The sequence below is a fragment of the Nelumbo lutea genome, chromosome 6 (genome assembly GCF_056320005.1).
Source record: "Nelumbo lutea isolate HS-2025 chromosome 6, American lotus-T2T, whole genome shotgun sequence".
Lineage (NCBI taxonomy): Eukaryota > Viridiplantae > Streptophyta > Magnoliopsida > Proteales > Nelumbonaceae > Nelumbo > Nelumbo lutea.
Window position 1 is genome coordinate 57,712,520 of NC_142689.1, and position 22,829 is coordinate 57,735,348.

Sequence of the window (22,829 nt, forward strand, 5' to 3'; positions counted from 1 at the left end):
TGTAATAATAATAATAAGTGGTAAAGCAAGGGCGGCATTGAGTGAAAATAGAGTGATACTCAAGTGCAAAAAGATTGACAATAAGGACTACCGTTAGATTGAAAAGCTCGATAAACTAGTTAGGATAAAACTAGGCAAAGAAAATTAATAGCATGTAACCATGAAAGTTTAGATTAAGTAGAAAATAAAAGCAAGGAGATACTCCTTGAAAAATTCGTAGAGCTCGGCTCTCTGATAGTTGAACAAACTGCTAAGTTTACATGTGAAGTTGAAATGTGATTGTGTTTACGTCCTCACATGCATAGCCTTCATGTTGTTTGAGCTCGACTTCTTTCGCTTCTAGTTCTTGTTGGTGCAGCAATTCCTTCAAAAGTTACCATATGTATATTCATGTGCATGATATACATCGGTACTCGGTGCATTTCTCCCTCTAAGTCAGAATGAATATGTTTTCAACCCTCTCTTTAAAATTCAAGGTGGATGCTCCCATGCAAATCTCCACAATCACTTGTTCTAATTCTACATATTGATCATTTTGAACTAAAAGAAAGCTTTTTGGTGGAATATTTACATTATGTATAATATCTTGACTCTCAATAGTTACATAAAGGTCTATATAACATAGAAATTTTGTCTAAATGTAAAAGTTGAGGAGGGTCTTTGTTGCATATTAAAGTACAAGGCTGACCCATAATAACGGGACCCGTGTAATTTGAGTTCACATCTCCACCCCACAAGGAGCCACCCTACAATGCCCCATAGCACATTCCTGCCGTGTATTGAGAACATCTCTTGATGATGACATCATCGGAACTAATACTATCATTGGGAGATGTTCCCAGTACACGACGAGAATGTGTTGTAGGGCATTGTGGGGCGGCTCCTTGTGAGGCAGAGATATAATCTCGTGTAGTTTACCCAAAAAAAATCTAGGGATAATGACTGATCAGTCTAGGTCAGAATTTTTTAACCCCAGTCAGGAGGATGAATCCTGACCATGAATTGACGTGAAATTCACGAGCAAAATGCGGTTTATAGGGGGGGCTACTAGTAGACTATGGGGGGTTATCATTCAGAATTCTGCATTGGATTACAGTGTACTTAACCCAAAAATCTAATTTATTATTATATATATTTTTTTGTATTGAAATTTATTATCATATCTTCCAATGTCATTTTTCTTCGTAGGGGCTTCCCTGCTATTATTATATCTTCAAAAACCTGTGCTCACGAATTCACATCTGCACCCCACTAAGGACGCCCCACAACATATCCCAACGGTTTATTGAAGACATCTTTTACTCACAATTTCAGAAAATATTCTTAATGCATGCTGAGATATGACCGGATCTGCTCCTCACACAGGACGCCTCACACCGACCTCACACGCACATCCTACCATGCATTTGAAACATCTCCCGTACTTAATAAGTGTATATAGTCACACGAGATGTTTCCAATGTATAGTGGATGTGCCTATGAGGAGCAGATCCCGTTCCCGCTGATAGAGTTCGTGGGGATCTCACACCGTTTGAACATATTTTTCCAATTTTGCATTGGGAATATTTTCCAACCCCATGAAATAAATGAAACGGAATCTGCTGCTTAGTACAGAAGATGTTTTCAATGCATAGTATGTGCGTATGAGGTCGGTGTGAGACACCCTGTGTAAGGAGCAGATCCGGAATCGAAATAAAGCACATAAGTACGAGATATTCCAAATTAAAGGCTGTTCGGACGGGCGTTGCACTGACACAAGCCGAAAACTTCTCTGGCCGAACCTCTGTAAACTTCACAGATACAACAGTTGTGAGACACAAGGGAGGGAGGGAACATGGGCGCTTCGTCATCCACGGAGCAGATCCCAAAGGAGCAACAAGAGATTGAAAACCAAGCAGCTTCTACGGGAGCTCTTCCGATGCTTCGAAACGCGTTCTCTAAGCTCTCCAATCCTCAAACACAAACTATCCCGCTCAAATCTCTGCAGGTAGAAACTTCATCCTTCTTTTCCTATTTATTTCTCGGAAATCCCGAATTCCTCCTTAAACTTACAAGTTCGTTATCAATGGCCGTTGAATTATACGAAATGAAGGAAGGTCTGAATATATAATTTGCGCCCCCCCCTTCCAAGTCCACCTTTCTTTGAATTTCTGTTCGTTAACGAATTTGATGGATTAGGAGCTGAATATCATTCTTTCCGATTGTTAAATAAACACGGTTGATAAATTACACAGACGGAAGTGGATTTTCTCCTGAAGAGTAAAAATTGATCAACGAATTACTTTATTCAATTTAAACATTCTTTGCGATGATCCCTTGTTTGTTTATGAGAGTGGGTTTATCAATCAGCACTATGCTGTGTTTCTCTGATTTCTATAGTAGATTGTGAGATGGTTCATTTGGTCCCTGGGAAGGAGACCCTCTGTTACGTACCCGATCAATACGACAAAAGCCTTGGATTTATGTAACACGTCAAACGAAAACTGTTTAACCTTCAGGACCATAAAGCTCCAGGTAGATCTTTCCGAGATGATTCACTTTTCTCCAGCAAACACTCTTGGAACGTACTTGAAGAATGAACGTGGGCTATGATGCAAGATATTACGTAGTCAACCAATACGCCAAAGGTCCTAGAACTATGGAATGCGACAAGCCAAACCGTTTAACTTCAAGACAATAGCACCATCACGGTTCCCATTCTATAATGCTGATAATTTGTGGCTTTCTCGGTTCATTCTTATAACTGAACTGATTATTTCTTTTGCTCGAGCAAATGCATTTGTGACTTTAGGTTCTTTTACTGCAATCTAGTAGTAGTTTTCATCGGATGAATTATTTTCATGCTTGTTTGCTGTTAATTTACAAGGTTTCCCTCGTACATGTTTCTTTTATCTTGACAACTCTCACTGGGAAATCAGTTCTCAGCTTTTACTTTCGTACTATCCTTACATATTTCTGACCTTTTGGCCCTTCAGGATTGTTTAACTGTGGTCATCACAAATCCAATAAATGAAGCATCTCCAGTGCCTGAATGCTTTCCAAGGCTAGTTGGTCATTTAGGTACCTCCATAGTTGACCTTTTCTTCAGGGCTGATAAAGGAGGAGTTCATTGGGTTGAGTTTTTGAGAGGTTATATTAGGTGCTGCGATAGGATGTCAGCCTCAATGTCACTTAATACTTTGTACAGGTTGTATGCTGTAACAAGTGCAAAAGCTGGCCATCCATCAAAGTTAGAATTTGAATCTGATGAAACTGATGGTAAAATAAGTGGCTCTCTTGTGTCTGCCGATGTGCTCATGCTTCTCTGGATATGTTGGATTATGTTTCAGAGTTCAAGATATCTAAAGTCTTCCAAGGGACAAGCAAAAATAGATCTTCCAGATATTAAGCATCTAATATTATCAGCAGTCATGTCATGTGCAGAACTTGGCAATGACTTAAATATATGGGACTGTAGCATTTCAAGCTTGGAATTTGAGCTTCCTGCAGGAAAGTTTCATATGTGGGCCTTGAAAACAGTTCCAAACCTTGTACAATGCTTCAACCAATTTGTCCACAACAGGCTTCAAAGATGTGTTTTATTGGAGGTACCATATTTCCTCAGTAAATTTAGTATATTCTTTATGGTGCTATCTATTCTCACCACTAAATCAAAGTTCTAGCACTCTTTTAATCTGTCGTCATATAAGCGTCTTTAATAAATTTTATCTTCTTTTTTTCAAAACTTGATCAAGAGAAGGGAGATTCTTTGAAATAGGATATTTTCTTAGATTTCATCTAAAATCTTGAAATTTTGAAGAAATAGAAAAAAAAGGGTCTTGGAGCAGGTTGTAGCCTATCTTGTAAGAAAATGTATCAGCCATACAGGAAGGACTTTCCATTTTCTAAAATTTGACCACAACATGTACAATGTTGTCCTACATTTCAGAGACTTATGAAAACCTTTCCATTTTATAAATAAAACGTATTTTGTCATATATCTTGATTTGTGAATTCATACTATTTATAAGATGTGTCATATGTATCAGCTTATTTATGCAAACCCTCTTTTCTGTATAAGAAAGAAAGATTTACCTATTTTTGGTAGCATCTGTTTTCCAATGTTAGTCATTTCAAACACTTCATATCTGTATCAGGCTGCACCAATACATGTTTTGATGGTCTTGTGCATAGTTTCAATTATCAGCCAAACAACCATGAATAAAAACATTTGTCTTGGAAACCTTCAAATTGTTTCTACCAGCAAGGTGCCAACCAGCTGGTTGGTAAGGTTTCCTGCTGGTCATAGCGGAGATTTGGGATCGAAACCCACCTGCACCTGGGTTGGGGGATGGGCTACCCCCCGTTGTGTAGCCCTTCAAAAGAAGTAAAAAAAAAAAAAGTGTGCCATATCATGTGGATGCATAAGTTTTTTATTGTAAATTCCATATCCAAAACCTTTTCTAGCTGTATTCATGCTGTATCCGGTAACATAGTTCCACAACAAACCATTCATGTTCCTTTGTTCCTATTAATTAGGAGTTAGTGCATTCACAATTAGATTTTCCTTTCTTTTCATTATATATCAAGAATGTAGTTCAAATTTATCTTCATCTTTTTTCAGTTGCTGCTTTCTTCAATTTTATGCAACATGTTCTTTATAAAACCCACTCCTAGTGATAAAGTTCAGATCTATATACCCGTTAATTTTAGAATAATAGAGAAGAAAAGATAAAAAGAGAGAGGGAGAGAAGAGAGAGGAAGAGAGGAGAAGAGTGAAGAGAGGGAGAGAAGAAAGAAAGGCTGGTTCGAACTAGAGAGAAAAATCTACACTCTCTAGTCGGCCATGCTATATTTATAGCTTTCTATGTCAAAAACAAATTGACTCTTGTGCCCCTACTTAAGTATGAGACACATCACTTAACTCAACATTACACCTCATACTAAACATAAACAAAAAGACTAATCTGCCCCTATATAATCGACACTAACACTCCCCCTCAAGCTGGTGAGTATATATCATATAATCCCAACTTGTTACATATATAGTCCACTCTCGCCCGACTCAACCCTTTGTTGAACAGATTTGCCCATTGGCTTCCTGTGTTAACATATGATGTACTTATTACTCCACTAAGAACCTTCTCTCTCACAAAGTGACAATCAACTTCTATGTGTTTTGTTCTCTCATGAAAAAATTGGATTCGAGGAGATGTGGACTGCAGCTTGGTTGTCGCAATAAAGCTCATCGGTGTGTTAATTGAGTACCCCATCTTCTGTAGAGGATTTTTCAACCACACCAATTCACAAGTTGTATATGCCATGGCTCTGTATTCAGCTTCTACATTGCTTCTTGCCACCACTGCTTGTGCAGAAGTTGGGGTGTAAATTAAAAGATCCAAATGATCTAAAAGTGCTCCTTCAAAAAAAGAGAGAAGAAGTTAAGGCCAAAAGGAGAAAATTGAGTGAGGCTGAATGACTGTTGAAGGATGTGGAAGGAGAGAAAAGCCTTGGTGCTAGAAGGGAAATGAGAAAAGGAAATAAGTGAAGGCGATAGGGTTGAGGGGTGGAGAACAGAGTTAAATGAAGATCATAAGTTGGAATGCTAGAGAACTAGGGAGTGCAAGGAAGAGATCAGTAATAAAAGAGACAATCAAGAAAATAGATCTAGATGTGGTACTGTTGCAGGAAACTAAAAGAGCAGAATTTGACATTAAGTGGGCAAGGAGTGTATGGAAAGGTAGGGGGATTAGTTGGGTAGCCTTACCTTCCTAGGGGTTTGTAGGGGGTGTTGTGACAATGTGGAAGGATGAGGTATTGGTAGGTATGGAGGAATTAATAAAACAATTTTCAGTCTCATTGAAGTTTAGGCAAGTGGAGGATGGATTTGAATGGGTCTTAACCAACGTGTGTGGGCCGAATGACTACAGAGATAGGAGGAATTTATGGGATGAACTGGCTAACATAAGGGGACTGTGGGATGGGCCATGGTGCTTGGGAGGTGACTTTAATGTAATCAAATTCTTGGAAGAAACAAATAGCCCTACGCAGAGACCAACCACGAGTATGAGGAGATTTAATCAATTTATTGATGCCTATGAACTTAAAGAGATCCCATTATCACAAAGGTGTTTTACATGGTCCAACCCAAGCTAGCCTAATTTGTTCTAAGCTGGACAAATTCTTATTTTCAAATGATTGGGAAGAACATTGAGAGAATTTGAACTCTAGAGCACTTCCAAGGGTGACCTCCAACCATTGGCCTATTGTAATTTGTAAGGAGGTGAAAAATGCAGGCCTTGCACCATTTAGATTTGAAAGCATGTGGCTAGGACACCCGGGATTCATTAAGAAAGTAAAAGAGGTAGTTGGAGAGCAATCCAACAATGGAATGGAGTGGGATGCGGTTTCACGAAAAGCTCCAATTTTTGAAAGTCAGAATCAAGGAATGGAATCACTTAGAGTTTAGGAGATTGGAGGAAAGGAAGCAGAATGTGATTGTACAAATTGAAGTATTGGATAGCAAAGAAGGGAGGGGATGCCTAACAGAAGAGGATAAGGGACAAAGATGGAGATTGCGCAAACAACTAGAGGACTATCTTCTTTAGGAGGAAATAAGTTGGAGGCAAAAGTCAAGATGCAAGTGGTTAAAAGAGGGGATGGGAATACAAAATTTTTTCATGCTATGGCAAGTGGAAGAAGGAGAAGGAATACTATTTCAAGTTTGGAGATTGAAGGGGCAACAATTTCCAATCAAAGAGAGATTGCAGGGGCATTTGCAAATCATTTTAGGTCTATATTTAGATGGCCTTTAAATAATAGGGTGTGGCTCGAGGGGTTGGAATGGCCAACACTGAAGCTAGAAGATAGGGAGTGGCTGGAAAAAAATTGAATTGGAAGAGATAAAGGAGGCAGTATTCTCTATGTATAGATCAAAGGCACCGGGCCCAGATGGTTTCATGATAGCCTTTTATCAAAATTGTTGGGAGATACTAAAAGAGGACCTAAGGCTGGTATTTGATGAATTCCATACTAGAGGAGTGATAATTCCACCTTCATTGCCTTGATACCTAAGAAAAATGATGCAAACCATCCAAAGGACTACAAGCCAATTAGCTTAGTTAATAGCCTGTATAAGATCATCACTAAGGTGCTATTTATTAGAATTAGGAAGGTGCTCCCAAAAATCATAGCAAATAACCAAGAAGCTTTTGTGAAGGGGAGGCAGATAACAGATCAGATACTTATAGAAAATGAGAGTTTGGAGGACTTTAAGAGATCCAGGAAAAAAGGGGTGGTTTGCAAATTGGACTTGGAAAAGGCTTATGATTTGGTTGATTGGTCTTTCCTATTGGAGGTGATGATCAATTTTGGGTTTGGAGATAATTGGTGCAAATGGGTGATGGGTTGCATTAGGAACTACCATTACTCCATTTTGGTGAATGGGACAGTAGTGGACTATTTTCCAGCATTGAGAGGGATTAGACAAGGAAACCCCCTTTCCCCTTTCTTGTTTACACTGGTCGCGGAAGTGTTGGGGAGATTAATCTCCAAAGAAGATTCTAGGGATTTAATAAGGGGATGGAGAGTTGGAAGAGAAAATATACCGGTAACACACTTGCAATTTGCAAATGACAATTCTTTTCTGTGAAGAAGGGGATCTCAATAGGATCAGAAACTTAAAGCTCACTATACAACTTTTTGAGCAAATGTCAAACCTAAAAGTGAATTTTGAAAAAAGTTGTATAGTTGGAGTCAATATGGGGGTAGGGGAGGTTGGTGAGTGTGCAGACATTTTGGGGTGTGTAGTATCTAATTGGCCCTGAAACTACATTGGTTTGCCATTGGGAGATAATCCTCAGAGAGATGAATTTTGTGTTCCGGTTATGGAAAGGTTTGAAAAGAGACTTGCGAAATGGAAGAAAAACTATTTGTCTCTTGGAGGGAGAATCACCTTAATTAGGTCCACATTAGCTAACCTTCCTGTCTATTTTTTGTCAATCTTTAAGATTCCGATAAGGGTGGCTAGCAGGTTAAAAAAACTTATGAGAGATTTTCTATGGGAGCCAGGGGAGGAGAAGGACCATAGAGCTAGGTGGGAGATGGTGTGTAGGAGTAAGAAGGAGGGTGGTTTGGGAAATGGGAATATAAGGAATAGGAACTTAGCATTATTAGGGAAATGGCTATGGAGATTTTCATTGGAGAAAGAAAAACTTTGGGTAAAGATAATGGGAAGTATTCATGGGGTGGCAGACAATGGATGGAACTCTGGGATTCTAGCAAGGACTACAAGAGAATCCCCTTGGAAAGCTATTCAAGCTACTTTGCACGTGTTCTCTCCTTGGATTAGGTATGACTTGCACTCAGATAACCTAATTAAATTCTGGGAACATGTATGGGTTGGGGATTCCCCTTTGAAAGATCAATTTCCAACTATTTTTGCTATCTCTACCCTTAAAAATTAACTAGTTTCCTCCTTCCTTGTACCTTCTAACTCACCTTCTGGATTCGGTTGGAACCTGGGGTTGAGAAGAGATATAAGGGACACAGAATTAGGTTGTATTTCAGCTTTATTATCCATCCTTGAAGGGATTTTCCTAGAGCCAACAAAGGACGACAATAAAATTTAGACACTCACTCCCTCGAGCTCCTACACCTGTGCCTCTTTCTTCAAAGCCCTAATACAACCTTCTTCTGTTGGACTATCATTCCCTGTTAAAGAAGTGTTCTGTCAACCTATACCTCTGAAGGTTGGGAGTTTTTGTTGGGAAGCTTTTATGGAAAGAGTTAATACAGGAGATTTACTTCAAAGAAAAAGACCCAATAGCTGTTTGTGTCCTCATTGGTGTGTCCTTTGTAAATCTGATGGTGAGTCTGGATACCATTTACTAATTTCCTGTCAGTTTTCTAAAGCTATTTGGGAATGGTTTACTTCTTTTTTTGGGTGTAGGTGGACTCCCCCTTTGAATGTGCAAAGCTTATTCACTTCCATGCCCAATTTCTCAACAAAAAGGGCAAAAGTTATGTGGAGATGTGTAAGGGCTGCAGCTTGTTGGACTATTTGGGAGGAGAGAAATTCACGGATTTTTCTAGACAAAAGAGAGAAGCTTGGGGGTAATATTGGAGATTATTCACATTAGGGTGATACATTGGTTAAAAACTTTGGAATTGTTTGTTGAGTTCTCAGTTGATGAGATGCTAAGGAATTGGAAGGAAGTTGCAGAATCAACTTCAGGTAAGAAAGCTTCAAGTTCTTGTTGGACCCCTCCACCAAGCGGGTTTATCAAACTGAACTTTGATGGCAGTAGTTTGGGCAATCCAGGGCCCTCTAGAATAGGGGGAGTGATAAGAGATGAAAAAGGGAATCTGTTAGCTATGTATTCTGGTCCAATTGGGGTGGGAGACTCCTTGAGGGTTGAGATATTAGGAGCTCTTGAAGGCGTACAAAGGGTCAAAGACATGCATATTAAGAAATTGATTATAGAAGGTGATTCCGAAATTGTAGTGAACTGGTTAAAAGAGGACAAATCCAAGCTCTGGAACTACAACAATGAAAAGAGGAAATTTAAGTGGCTGAGTAAGGACATGGAAGTTAGTTGTACATGGGTAAAGAGAAGTGCAAACTCATTGGCAGATGGCTTAGCTAGGCAAGGGGTGAACGAAAACTCTATTTTTTGGGCTGTTTTGTAATTGGTTACGGTTGGGTGTACATTGATGTATTAGGGAGTTAAGTTTTTTTAGTTCCTTATTTATGTACTTTCTCAATCTTCAATAAAATTCACCGTTATTGATAAAAAAAAAAAGTCACCAAGTTACCCCCAAGAAAGGTACAATAACCTGTAGTGGACCTTCTGCCAAATACAGAGCCAATCCAATCAACATCGGTGTATCCTTCTATTTCAAGTTTTCCTCCACTCTTGTATAGCAAGCCATGACCAGGAGTTCCCTTCAAATACCTTACAATCCTTAGAACTGCATCCCAATGTGGAACCTGAGGATTCTGCATAAACTGACTCACCACACTAACCACAAATGAAATATCTGGCCAAGTAATGGTTAGGTAGTTTAGCTTACCCACCAACCTTCTATACCTAACTGGATCTTCAAACTCCTCACTTGTATCACTACTCAACTTGATATTCAATTCCATGGGTGTTTCAGCTGGTTTGGCACCCAACAACCGTATCTCCTCCAATAGGTCAATGACATATTTCCTCTGGCACAAGTTAATACCATTCTTGGACCTCGCTACCTCTATCCCTAAGAAATATCGTAGTTTACAAAGGTCCTTTGTCTGGAAGTGATCATGCAAAAAAGTCTTCAACCTATCAATCCTGAACCTGTCACTGCCAATAATAACAATATCCTCTACATATACCACCAACGAAATCTTCCCAGCACTAGAATTATAGCTGAATTCTAAATGATTGACCTGACACTGTTTCATGCCAAATTTCTTCACTACATTGAATCTTCCAAACCATGCACGAGGGGACTGTTTAAGTCCATAAATAGCTTTCTTGAGCTTACACACTTTACCATCCTCTCCTTGAGCAACAAACCCGAGTGGTTGCTCCATATACACCTCCTCAAGAAGATCACCATGCAAAAAAGCATTCTTAATATCAAGTTGAAACAAGGGCCAGTCATACATAGCAGCTAGAGAGATCAAAATGCAAACAAAACCAATCTTGGCAACAAGAAAGAAAGTCTCTATGTAGTCAATGCCATATAACTGTGAATAATCCTTAGCAACCAACCGAGCTTTCAATCGCTCAACACTACCATCAGGCAAATACTTGATAGTGTATACCCACTTACATCCGACAACATGCTTACTAGGGGGAAGAGTGGTGAGATCCCACGAATGATTATGAGCCAAAGCAGAAAGTTCTTTCATCGCTTGACGTCACCCTGGAGAGATAAGGGCTTCTTGGACATCCTTAGGAATAGAAACAGAAGATAACAACAAAACAAACTATCGATGGGAAGGGGAAAGGTGAGAAACAAAAACATAATTAGAGATAAGGGTACAACTATGTTTACTTTTCCGTAGGGAAATGGGAAGGTCAAGGTCAGAAACAGGGTGTGATGGTGTTGCGGAAAGCATTGCCGGATCCGTCGACGATGAAGAAGATGGAGGAGCTGGTGCATGTCAATGCATATACACTTGCTTGATAGGTGGTCGTGTAGTGGGGAGTGGCACTGGAGGCAAAGACATAGCCGAAGCCATAGTTGTCAAGGTGACGCCTAGGTGACAAGGCACCCTTGGAGGCTTGCCTGGCCCAGTCACCAAGCAGTTTTGCATACTGTGTAATAAAATACTTTTATATTGTTATTTTTTTTGAGATTATAATTATAAAATAGACATTATTAAAGAAAAATATTCAATTTTTGTGTTTATAAACTAATTTCTTTTTATTGCTTTCTTATTTGTTAGGGTTCAATCAACCTAAACATTGCTAACTACTGTATTGAACCCTCATTGACTTCAAAATCTGAACCAATAAGGCAAGAACATAAAATTTTGTCTAATCAACACATTTCTTCTTCCACGTCTTCTTCTTCTTCTTCTTCCACCTTTTCTTTTCTTCTTTTCCTATAACAAAAATAGGGGTTCAGCCCCTATATTTTTTGAGTTTTCTTTCCTTTCTTCTTTTTCTTCTCATAAATATGTTGATTTTCTAGACTTAAACATGAAGTTTATAATTTTCTTATGAAAATTATGGATAGTTATTAAAGAAAGTTGGTTATGGAACCTAAGGAACTACCCTAGGATATGTAATTTTTACATAAAAAAATCCATCCCTAGGCAACAAGGCGCTCCTTGTCGCCTAGCCTCGCCTTGGCACCTTGAAAACTATGGTCGAAGCTAGAACAAGTGGAATGGGGTCCGCAACAAGGAATGGAAGTGGAAGAGTAGAAGAGACATCCGACCCAAAGAAGAACGGAACCGACTCAAAGAAGGTAACATCAAGACAAACAAAGCAACGTTGAGAAGTAGGATTATAATACTTGTACCCTTTCTGGGTCCTAGAATAGCCAAGGAAGACACACTTAGTAGATCGTGCATCTAATTTGTCTAGTCTAGGGCCAAGGTTATGAACAAAGCACACACCCAAAAACCCAAGGGGTGAGAGGAAAATGAGACAATGTAGGAAACAAAACAGAGAAGGGAGACTGACCATCAAGGATGGACATAGGCATTCAGTTAATAAGAAAGCAAGATGTAAGCATAGCATCACTCCAAAAACGTTTGGGTACATTCATATGGTGCAATAGGTACCAAGTAGTTTCCAAGAGGTGGTAGTTCTTCCGTTCAGCTACTCCATTTTGTTGAGGGGTGTAAGAGCAAGAGGTTTGATGAATAATATAATGTTCTAAATATTGTTGAAAGGGCGTATAAAAATATTCTCGGCCATTATTAGAACGTAGGATTTTAATATGGACACCAAATTGAGTGGGAATTTCAACATGAAACTTTTGGAAAATAGAAAATAATTCACTTTTTTCTTTCATAAGATGTGCTCTCACCGGTTCATATTCAGACTTCAATCCCACCAAAAATCTGGTCACATCAAGTTGCGCTCTCTATTGTTGCTGAATTTTGACATCAGATGTAAGGGGGTGATACACATTCAACTCATTCCTTAGATTCCTCGGACTAGCATAGTACTCCTCAAGACTCCGATTACCTTACTACAGATTAAAATACTCTTGATAGAGCTAATATACCCTAGTGTTATTGTCCTGCCCTAAATAAAACTTATTTGCATGATCCCAAATCTCCTTGGTTGTGTCTAAGAACATGAAGTTCACACTAATCTTAGGTTCCATGCTGTTCCATAACCATGTCATAATCTATGCATCTTCTTGTTCCCAATCATTGTACTCCTGAGAGTCAACTAGGGGTTTGTCTTCTCTCACATGCATTACTTTCTTCTTAGCTCTGAGAAACACTTCAACAGATTTGGCTCAAGGCACACAATTCTCTCCATTCAGTTTGATGGAGGTCATTTGCATATTCAAGTAATCAAGGGGAATCATAACAGACTTGTGTTCACTACTATCTTCCATAGCTGCCCAATTTTTTTTTTCTTTTCTTTCTCACACTAATATGTTGTCCTAACTCACCAACAATCACCACACTGCACTCTTACAGCTGAATGATCACCCAAGGTTTAAAATGTCGATGTTGGTGGAAATGTCAGTCATCCAAATATAAGAAACATGTCAGAAATATTGTAAAAATCAGAGACGAACATGGGAATCTGTTAGCTATGTTTTCAGGACCAATTGGGGAAGGAGATTCTTTGAGGGCTGAGATACTTGCAGCTCTTGAAGGGGTACGAAGAATCAAGGAGTTATCAATTATTAAGCTGATCATTGAAGGAGACTCTGAAGTTGTGGTGAACTGGTTAAAAGAGGATAACTCAAGGATAAGGAATTACAGCAATGAAAAAAGAAAATTTAAGTGGCTGACTAAGGATATTGAAATTCAGTACAAATGGGTAAAGAGAAGTGCAAACTCACTGGCAGATGGTTTAGCTAGGCAAGGGGTGAACAGAAACTCTTTATTTTGGGCCTTATTGTAATTGTATTTGATGCTCATTGATTGTTCTAGGGAGCTAAGATTGTTTAGCCCCCTTGCTTTGTAATTTTCTTAATAATAATTAATACATTTCACAGTTATTGATAAAAAAAAAAAAAAAAGAAATATTGTAAAAATCATAGACATGGTGGAAACAGTGTAAAATATGCAAAACATGGAATCATATTTTATGAAATGATAAAAGAAGCATAGGCATACCTTTTTAAATCACTATCTTGTTCTAAATCATTAAACAAAGCTAAGAAACTATGGTTATGGACAAAAGAATACATTCTGAAGTTGCCTTGTAAACCTTAAGATTCAAAGTTTCACAATAGAATGTGTTAAAGCAAAATTTAAACTCATAGAAAATGTAAATGATTGTAATAAATCAACCATATAATCTATTACACAAACAAAAAATTAATATTTAACTACATGTTTGAAATGAATATTGAGCTAGCTCAAGGTGGTTATCATGTAAGTTAGGCATAAAATAACATCATTACTTCACATATCTGGAAAATTGTCACCAACTTATGTTATAATACTCTTGGACTCCGCAAAGTACTATTAGTATTCAACTGTTATTGGGGAATATGTTGATCCCAATAAAATTTCATGTCACTACCCATGGAAGTAGAAATGGAAATATGTTGTGTAAACTATCTTCACATAGTGCTGGTTGTGTTCATTGGGGAAATGTCGATTCCGGTAAAATTTCGTGTCTCTAACTATGGAAATGAAAATATGTCATGGAAATATTAGGGACATTTTAAACCATGCAATCACCACTGTTTCACTCTTACGGCTGACCATTGCTGAAACATTCACTATCACAGGTTTCAGCAATGGTAATCACCACTGTTCTCCACTTTCGGCACCACACAAGAAACCATAACACACACAAAGATATCACACCAGCACTCCACACATATGGTACTAGACCTTTGACCACCTATCTGAACCACACATCTGAACATAGATCATGAAACTACTGTAGCAACCCTCTTCGGTCCATCGGAGGGTTTCCTACCAGCCACCTGAAACCACCACACCACAATCAATCGGAGGCATTAAAACCTCCAGAAGTAAAAAACGACCACTCCTTTTCAGCCTTTTTGTCAAACTCCAAGAAACCTAAGAGAAATCTGCAAAATACTCAACTAGGGTGCGCAGGAGACAACAGATCTAAACTGATCTAACCTCGCTCTGATACCATGATAAAGTTCAGATCTGTATACCCGTTAGTTTCAGAATAATAGAGAAAAAAAAAAGATAAAAGGAGGGAGGGAGAGAAGAGAGAGGAAGAGAGGAGAAGAGTGAAGAGAAGAAAGAAAGGCTGGTCGAACTAGAGAGAAAAATCTACACTCTCTAGTTGGCCAGGTTATATTTATAGCTTTCTATATCAAAAACAGATTGACTCTTGTGCCCCTACTTAAGTATGGGACACGTCACTTAACTCAACATTACACCTCATACTAACATAAACAAAAAGACTAATCTGCCCCTATATAATCGACACTAACACCTAGCATTAAAATTAATTTTGCTTAGTTCCTTTTTTGTTTAACTTATCACAATGGATTATGTCAGAAGCTTTTTCTTTTTTTTTTTTTATCAATAACAGAAGATTTCATTGAAGAATATCAAGGAAACAAAGGGAGGGGATAACCTCTCTTATCTCTCCCAACAAGAAACAAACAAAGCAGAAAAAAATTACCTTTAAATGTAATCAATGGACTTCCAGCTCAGACAAGTTAAAGGAGTCTCTATAAACGACCTAAACAGGGATTCTGGCTTTTTTCTTTTCTCCTCCCCCCCTTCACCCCTCTTCCCCATCAAAAGGGGCCCCTTACATAGGAGGGAAGGAACTTGGACCCTAAGTTTTGACGGAAGTGCCTCAGGCAACCCTGGACCTGCTAGCATTGGAGGAGTTTCAAGGGATGAAAATGGGAACACTTGCTGGGTATACAGTGGGCCAGTAGGTATAGCTGACTCCACAAAGGCAGAAATGATGGCTGCACTTACAGGAATCAGACTAATCAACAGACTAGGCATTCAGCATCGATCCATAGAGGGAGACTCAGAAAACACCATAAAGTAGTTAGGAAGACAGGAAGCTGGGCCGTGGAGACATGGTCATTTTCTGACATAAGCAAGGGACCTGCTGGCAAATATAAACGTTCATCTGTGCTGGATTCCAAGGGATTTTAATGCTCTTGCAGATGGATTAGCAAAGTTGGGTGCTCTTTTAGAAGTGCTGTACTGTGTGATAAGATCCCTCCTGTGTAACTTTCAGGGGTCTACACACCTTCCAATGCCACCAAGATCTCAGCTCTTAGGGTGTCACCTACTTCAATTGGACCTGAGAACAAGGCAATTATTTTCCCATTTGCATCCCTGAAAATACCCCCAATACCCAAAGACCCCAGGTTACCGATACTGCTTCCATCGAAATTCATCTTGTAAAGGCTGCTTGGGGACCAAACTGGAACTGAGACATCCTGACCTGGTGCTGAATAGGCAACTTCTTTCCACTTTTTTGACAGATCATCCATTGACATGTTGAATAGCTCCATAGATTTAAGCCAATCTACTAATCTGATAAAAATCACCTCCTCTAGATGGCCTCCTTGCTTCTCTCCTTGTGAATATTCTGGAATTTCTTTCTTCACAAATGGTCCAGCTAACAGCAGCCCTTACACTTACACATCTCCACATTAGTCTTACCTTTTCTTTGGCAATCTGAAGAAGGTAGGAGCAAAATCCACCTGCATCAAAAAAGGAAGAGAACCATTCCCATAAACCTTTAAGTTTTAACAAATGAGTAGGAGATCAATAAATGGTAGCAGTTCTCACCATCGACCTTACAAAGAATGCACCAATAAGAGGATAAACAACTCTTCTTCTTTGAAGTAACTCACAGGTGTTGATTCTTTCAAGGCAAACAAGGAAATTGATCCCTTAATGGGGAGTCCCCAACCCACACGTGTTCCCAAAACTTAATACGATTCCTAGAGTGTAAGTCATACCCGATCCAAGGCAAGAGCAAGGGGTGGATGGCTTGGATAGATTTCTACGGGGATGTTCTTGTAGTCCTTGCTCTAATTCCAGTGTCCTAGCCATTTGCGCTAGTCTATGAATACTCACCACTACCTTGGCCCACAACTTTTCTTTCTCATTGGGAAGTCTTTCCTACCTAACTCTATGATCTTTCTTTTTTCCTCCCCCAACTCCCAAAGAAAATCCCTCATTAGGTTCTCCAACTTCCTAGCTATTCCATTGGGAATTTTAAAAACTGACAAGAAATACACAGGTAAATTAGCTAGAGTGGATCTAATTAGGCTGACTCTTCCTCCCATGGATAAATAATTTTGTTTTCAAGAGGCAAGTCTCTTTTGAAATCTTTCCACCACCGGGGTCCAAGAACTCTCTTTCCCAAAGTTATCACCTAGAGGGGAGACCTAGGTATTTTAGAGGCCAACTAGAGATCGCACAACCCAAAATATCAGCACTTTGACACTTCCCCCTCCCCCATATTGATTCCAGCTATGCAACTTTTCCCAAAATTTACCTTTAAATTTGACATTTGCTCAAATAGTTGCACCGCAATTTTGAGGTTCCTAATCCACCCCAAGTCACCTCCATCACAAAAGAGGACTGTATCATCAACAAACTGTAAGTGAGTGATTGGTACCCCTTCTCTACCAATTCTTCATCCTCTTATTAAGTTTCTTGCTTCTGCTCTTGATGTCAATCTCCCCAGAACATGTGCTACTAAGGTGAATAGGAAAGGAGAGAGAGGGCCTCCTTGTCTAATACCCCTTAAGGCCAAGAAAATAATCCACTACTGTCTCATTCACCAATATAGAGTATTGACATGTCTTCAAACATCCCATCACCCATTTGCACCATCTTTCTCCAAACCCAAAGCAACCCATCACCTCTCTCAGGAAGGACCAATCCACCATATCATATGCTTTTTCTAAGTCAAGCTTGCAGGCCACTCCTTTCCTCCCTGACCTCCTCAAATCCTCCACACATTCATTGGCTATCAGTATTTAATCCACAATTTGCCTCCCTTGCACAAAGGCCCCTTGGTTGGAAGCAATAATGGTAGGAAGCTTAAACGAGTAAAATTACCATCTTCTGGGTGCTGCTCTGCTTTCTAAACTTCAATATAATTCTTTTTGTCCTTTACAGGTAAAAATGCATTGGTGGTATCAAATGTTAACATTATGTAAAAGCTATTTATAAGCTGGTAGAATAGGACATTTGTGCCATTTGTTTATGGTTCCAGCAGTTTCCTATGATGCGATTTAACTTTCTCTTAGTTGCATATGTCTATGAATGAATTAGCTTGTTTTCTAATTTAATCTTCATGTGATCAAAGAGTTCATCTTATGTGTTCTGGGTCAGACTTCTTGTACCATGGTTATGTCAGTTCATTATAATTTTCCTGAAACCCATGTGGCTCTCTATTTTGAAGTTTTAAGATTTGTTATATGCTTTCTTTCTTGAATATGAGCAGGATAAGTTGGAGCCATCTAGTTATTCAGTTGGGGACATTTCATTGAGAGAGGTGTATGATAGACACCTATTGACATCTGGAAGAGCCTGGGCAATTTCTCTTACTCTGAGAAGCAATTTAAGTGAAGAGATTTTAAGACCATTCTTTCCTGGAAGTAATGATGAAACATTTGAAAACCTTATTTATCGGTGTGTTACCTTTATTTTAAGCCTGTCTAACTAAAGAAAAGAGTTGCTATCTTTCTACAAGTTATGACTGACATTCTTAAGGATGAAAACATACCTGAGAATGCTTATTACATTTTTTACTTGAATACCAATTCAAACTTGTGAATTCTCATTTTGTTTGTTGGATAGCCATATTGGTCAAGAATTTTTTTGCGGAGATCATCCTCATGACAATGAATTGGTAGTTACCTTTATCTCAAAAAAAGAAAAATCGTCATGACAATACTAATTTGCCTTTGGTATTCTTTTCTTTGTCTAGCATGTGGGGAATGACCTGCTGGTTTCTTCTGAATTTGATGTAGTAATTTAATTCTACAGCATGCAGTTTTACATTGAAACTCTTATAGTTGCATATAATATATATATATATATATATATATATATATATATATATATATAAAGAATGTGAATTTTTCTACTAGAATGATAAAGATTAATGAAACGAAAATAATCTCTCGCTCAGAAAGAACTGATGTTGTTAATGAACAACCAAAGAAATGGAAAAATTATCTCTGACCAATTGATCATTTTGGTTTCACTCCTTCCATTTCCTTGGTGCATTTTGTGTACATTAATGTTTTAAAATGTGGAGGCTTGACACAAGGCATTCCACTACTTGGAGGCATGAGGCGTAGTTCAGAACATAAGGGGTGTAAGCCTCCTGAATGCAAGGAGGCTTAAGCCTCCCTAAGAGGAGGGGGTGAGGAGGAAGGGAATCTCATCTTTCTCTCTATTTTTTATTTGAATAAAGATCTTTTATATTAAGAAGAATGAAGATGAGGGTGGGCCTTGGCACAATGGTTGGGTTGCTACATTGTGACTTGGGTGACCAAGGTTCAAATCTTTGAAACAGCCTCTCTGTATGTGTAGGGGTAAGGCTGCGTACATCTGTCCCTTCCCAGACCCCGCATTGGTGGGAACCTTGTGCACTGGGCTGCTCCTTTTTTATAATATTAAGAAGAATGAAGATGTATAATACTAGTTGGACGGGGGGGGGGGGGGGGGGGGGGGGATCTTGCTGAAGCAGAGGCGAGCGAGCAAATCCATTCTCTTTCTTTTATTTCCCTCCCCTTTCTTTTCCTTTCCCTTTCGTTTCTCTTTTTTTTTTTTTTGTCTTTTTGTATGAGTGTGTGAGGCACACGAGGCGTATGCCTCTAGCGCGCCTCATGCAAAATGCGAATGAGGCGTATTCATCAGAGGCATCAATGCCTCTGGCATACACACCTCAGGGCATTTTGGGAGTGCCTTACTTGGAGGTGTACCTCCACGTGTGCTTCCCACACCTTTTAAAACACTGGTATACATAGTATTCAATGGAGTGGCCAATTTGTTGATTTCGGTGACTTTGATGAAGAAAGAGGTAGTGGTAGGGAATTTTGTTTATATTAGGGGTTAAGGCACTGCATGTTGATATTGTTGTTTCATGATGTGGAGGTTAATTTGTTTCATTGTTTGATGTATTTTCTTGTTATTTTTGTGTGTTTCTCTGTTTTTAGGGGTTTGGAGGTTTTTAATGAGGGTTGTGTTGGAGTGTTTTCATTGCATTGACTACATCTAACATGGGCTTATATATCCCTTATTTCCTTTTTCTAATTGAATTTTATTTTACTATAAAAAAGTATTTGATTAACCTCTGAGGAACATTACTCAACACCAAGTGCAACTCTATTAAAACAATACCTTACAAACAAGGTGTGATCCCATAGGAAGACATGTCCAACTTTGTCCTGTGTCTTTTAATCAGTCTTACCATGACTGTAAGGCTTTGTTTACAGATATTTGCAACCTGATGTTGTTTACTAGCATTCCTGGTAATCTGAAGAATAATCTAAGAAATGTTTTTTGGTCTGCGATTTACATGCAGGTCATCTCTTCATGGGAAAGGGTTGAACCGATTCTGGTCAAATATTGAAGGTTATAATGGATCATTGCTTATGCTAGTCTGTGCTAGTTCTGGAGGTGCTCATGAGGGTATCACCAATGTTGGGAGATGGGTCATTGGTGTAGTCATTCAACAGGGCTTTGAAAACAAAGAGATTTTTTATGGTAGCTCTGGATATCTATATGCTATAAGCCCAATTTTCCAGGTCTTTTCACCTTCTGGTATGTGAAAACTGTACACAGGGATACATGCATGCATTCATAGACATGCACACACACATGAGAGCATGCACATATTCACTTGCATTTGTATTTCTGCAACAAAATTTTGCTGAGCAGGGTTCTCAACTACTTACAGGGAAGGAAAAGAACTTCGTATACAGCCATTTGCTTCCCAGTGGTGGAGTGTATCAATCGAATCCAAAGCCTGTTGGTATTGCTTTTGGAGGAACCATTGGGAATGAGAGAATATTTATTGATGAAGATTTTTCTAGAGTTACTATTCGCTATCATGCAGTTGATAAGAGTTATCAACCTGGTTCGCTTGTCCCCAATCAGGTAGAACAGCAACATTACTGAATGGATTATATTCAATATGAAATAAATCGAGTAATAACATGTCAATCTTTTCATCACAAAATCTAAAAACTAGGCTGGAAAGGGATGGGATTGAATTCAGATAGGGTTATATCCTAATCCAAGCCTATAAAAATCAGGGATTTCTGAATTCAATTTAATACCCAATAAATATGCGGAACATAGGTTGGAGTTTGATCCATTTATTTATTCCCGATATTTTGATCAGAAACTCTTTTCAAGATTAGCATAAATCTAAAAAATCAAACAAAACAAGAAGCCATGTATTGTGAAAAGGCAAAAATAGGATTATCCGAACCCCAAATCCCACCTAAGCCTAAAGAATTTTAAATTAAAATTCTATATTAAGGTATATATAACATAAACACACATTAAAATTAAATCAGAACCTAGTAGATGAAGCAATATCTAAATTCAACTCAATTAATAAACGGATCACATTTTCAAATCCAATCCAATCTGATTTAAATGGATATATCATACACTAACCAATGCAAATTCAATGGGGTGGTTTTGGTTGGTCCAAGTCTCAAACGTGAGAGTGGGTGTGTGTATAATACCGGAAGATCTCAAGTTTGAGTGTTTGACCATTCAAAATCACCCTGTGAATTTTGATTGGTGTACTCCTCAGTAGACATTAAGTGTAGGAGATCCATATACCTGTGCATCTCGTATATGAAAGAGCTGCCCTTTTGTAGGATCATTATTTTCTGTACGCTTGGCTTCTTTGTCTTGTTTGTAGCTTATACATGTGTATGCTTTCCAAATGATTGTCAAGTAGATATCTCTTTAGGATCCATTTTTAAATGTAAAAGGGTAAAACTGAAATATTTGAACCATATTTTTGCTCGTGTAGAAATTTCAACCCATTTTACACCTGAATTGATGCAACCTTTCTGATTGGAATTTTTATTTGATTGATGTATCAGGGGTATTTACCTCTTGAAGCTTCAATTCTAGAGGTGGAAGTTTGGGGATTAAGTGGGCAAAAAGCCAAGGAAGAGCAGATTACATATAAGAAGAGAGAGAAACTCTTTACAGAGCAAAGACGCAAGGTAGGCTAGAAAACCAGTACCCCTGAACCCTAATTTGTCATTTGTTTAAAAGAGGACATGAAGGTCAAATGAAACCAATTTTGTATTCTGCAGGTTGACTTGAAAACTTTTGCTAGTTGGGATGATTCACCAGAGAAGATGATGATGGATATGATGTCTGATCCCAATAGCGTACGGAGGGAAGACCGCTAATGAGGCTAAAGTTCAGATCTAATTCCCTTGGTTCGGTGGAAGGGAATTTTGAAATTCCAGCCAGTTTAGGCTTCTGTAAGTAAGTGTGTTAAACGTAATAGACAATAATGTACAAATTCAACGGTGAAAAGACCTATGTGGTGGTAGTCACTGGATTCTGTATATGCTTGTTTGCCAGACAGCTCAGCTCTACCATGCTGTTCTAAATTTAAAGGACATCATAAGTAATGAGTTTGTGGGCAAAACAGTTAAACAGGTAATTTATTCAGCAACCAGCTTTGAAATTGCAGGGACTATCTAGGAAGTACCCACCAATCGTTTAGGTGGTTCAAACTCTTTTATCATTGTTCTACCATTGTTTCTTTCTGGTCTCCAATTAAGATGGCGTATGCCTCTGATTCTTGGAGAGTTTGGTTGCCGTACTCCTGAATGAGGGAATCTTGTTAAAGAGTGTTGAAGTGCTAGCTGAAAATTCAAATTGCTCACTGGCACTATATGAACCAAGGTTTTAAAACGGTCGTTGACTCAAATGGTCGAACCGCTTAACCTGGAAACCGGTCAAGTTAGCGGTTCTGTTTCATCCATGAACCGCTTTTCTTAAAAGATTGTTGAATTAGTCAAATAACTGTCGACTCAGACGGTTGAACCATCAAACAGTTCAACCCGGGTGACGGCTTGCAGGTTGCTAAACTTAAATTAAACCGAAAAATTTACAAAAGTAGATTTTGCCCCAACTCTTTTCTTCCTCTTACGGTCTGCAACGGTTCATTTCT

General features: G+C 38.7%; 1 protein-coding gene across 1 annotated transcript; it reads left to right on the forward strand.

The window, feature by feature from the left end:
• Positions 1-1,463: 1,463 nt before the first annotated feature.
• Positions 1,464-22,301, forward strand: LOC148849041 (TLD-domain containing nucleolar protein). Its single transcript, XM_088947981.1, has 7 exons — positions 1,464-1,987; positions 2,976-3,587; positions 18,105-18,292; positions 20,196-20,434; positions 20,571-20,770; positions 21,739-21,864; positions 21,958-22,301. Exons 1-7 carry the CDS (start codon positions 1,835-1,837, stop codon positions 22,054-22,056), a joined length of 1,617 nt encoding a protein of 538 aa, XP_088804107.1. The 5' UTR covers positions 1,464-1,834; the 3' UTR covers positions 22,057-22,301.
• The last annotated feature ends 528 nt before the right edge of the window (positions 22,302-22,829 follow it).

Excerpts from the sequence above, each read along its gene's own strand:
- LOC148849041 (XM_088947981.1), top strand. The coding sequence starts at position 1,835 with ATGGGCGCTTCGTCATCCACGGAGCAGATCCCAAAGGAGCAACAAGAG. Across the intron at positions 1,988-2,975 it reads TCCCGCTCAAATCTCTGCAG|GATTGTTTAACTGTGGTCAT; the intron begins GTAGAAACTTCA and ends TTGGCCCTTCAG. Across the intron at positions 20,771-21,738 it reads GTTCGCTTGTCCCCAATCAG|GGGTATTTACCTCTTGAAGC; the intron begins GTAGAACAGCAA and ends TTGATGTATCAG.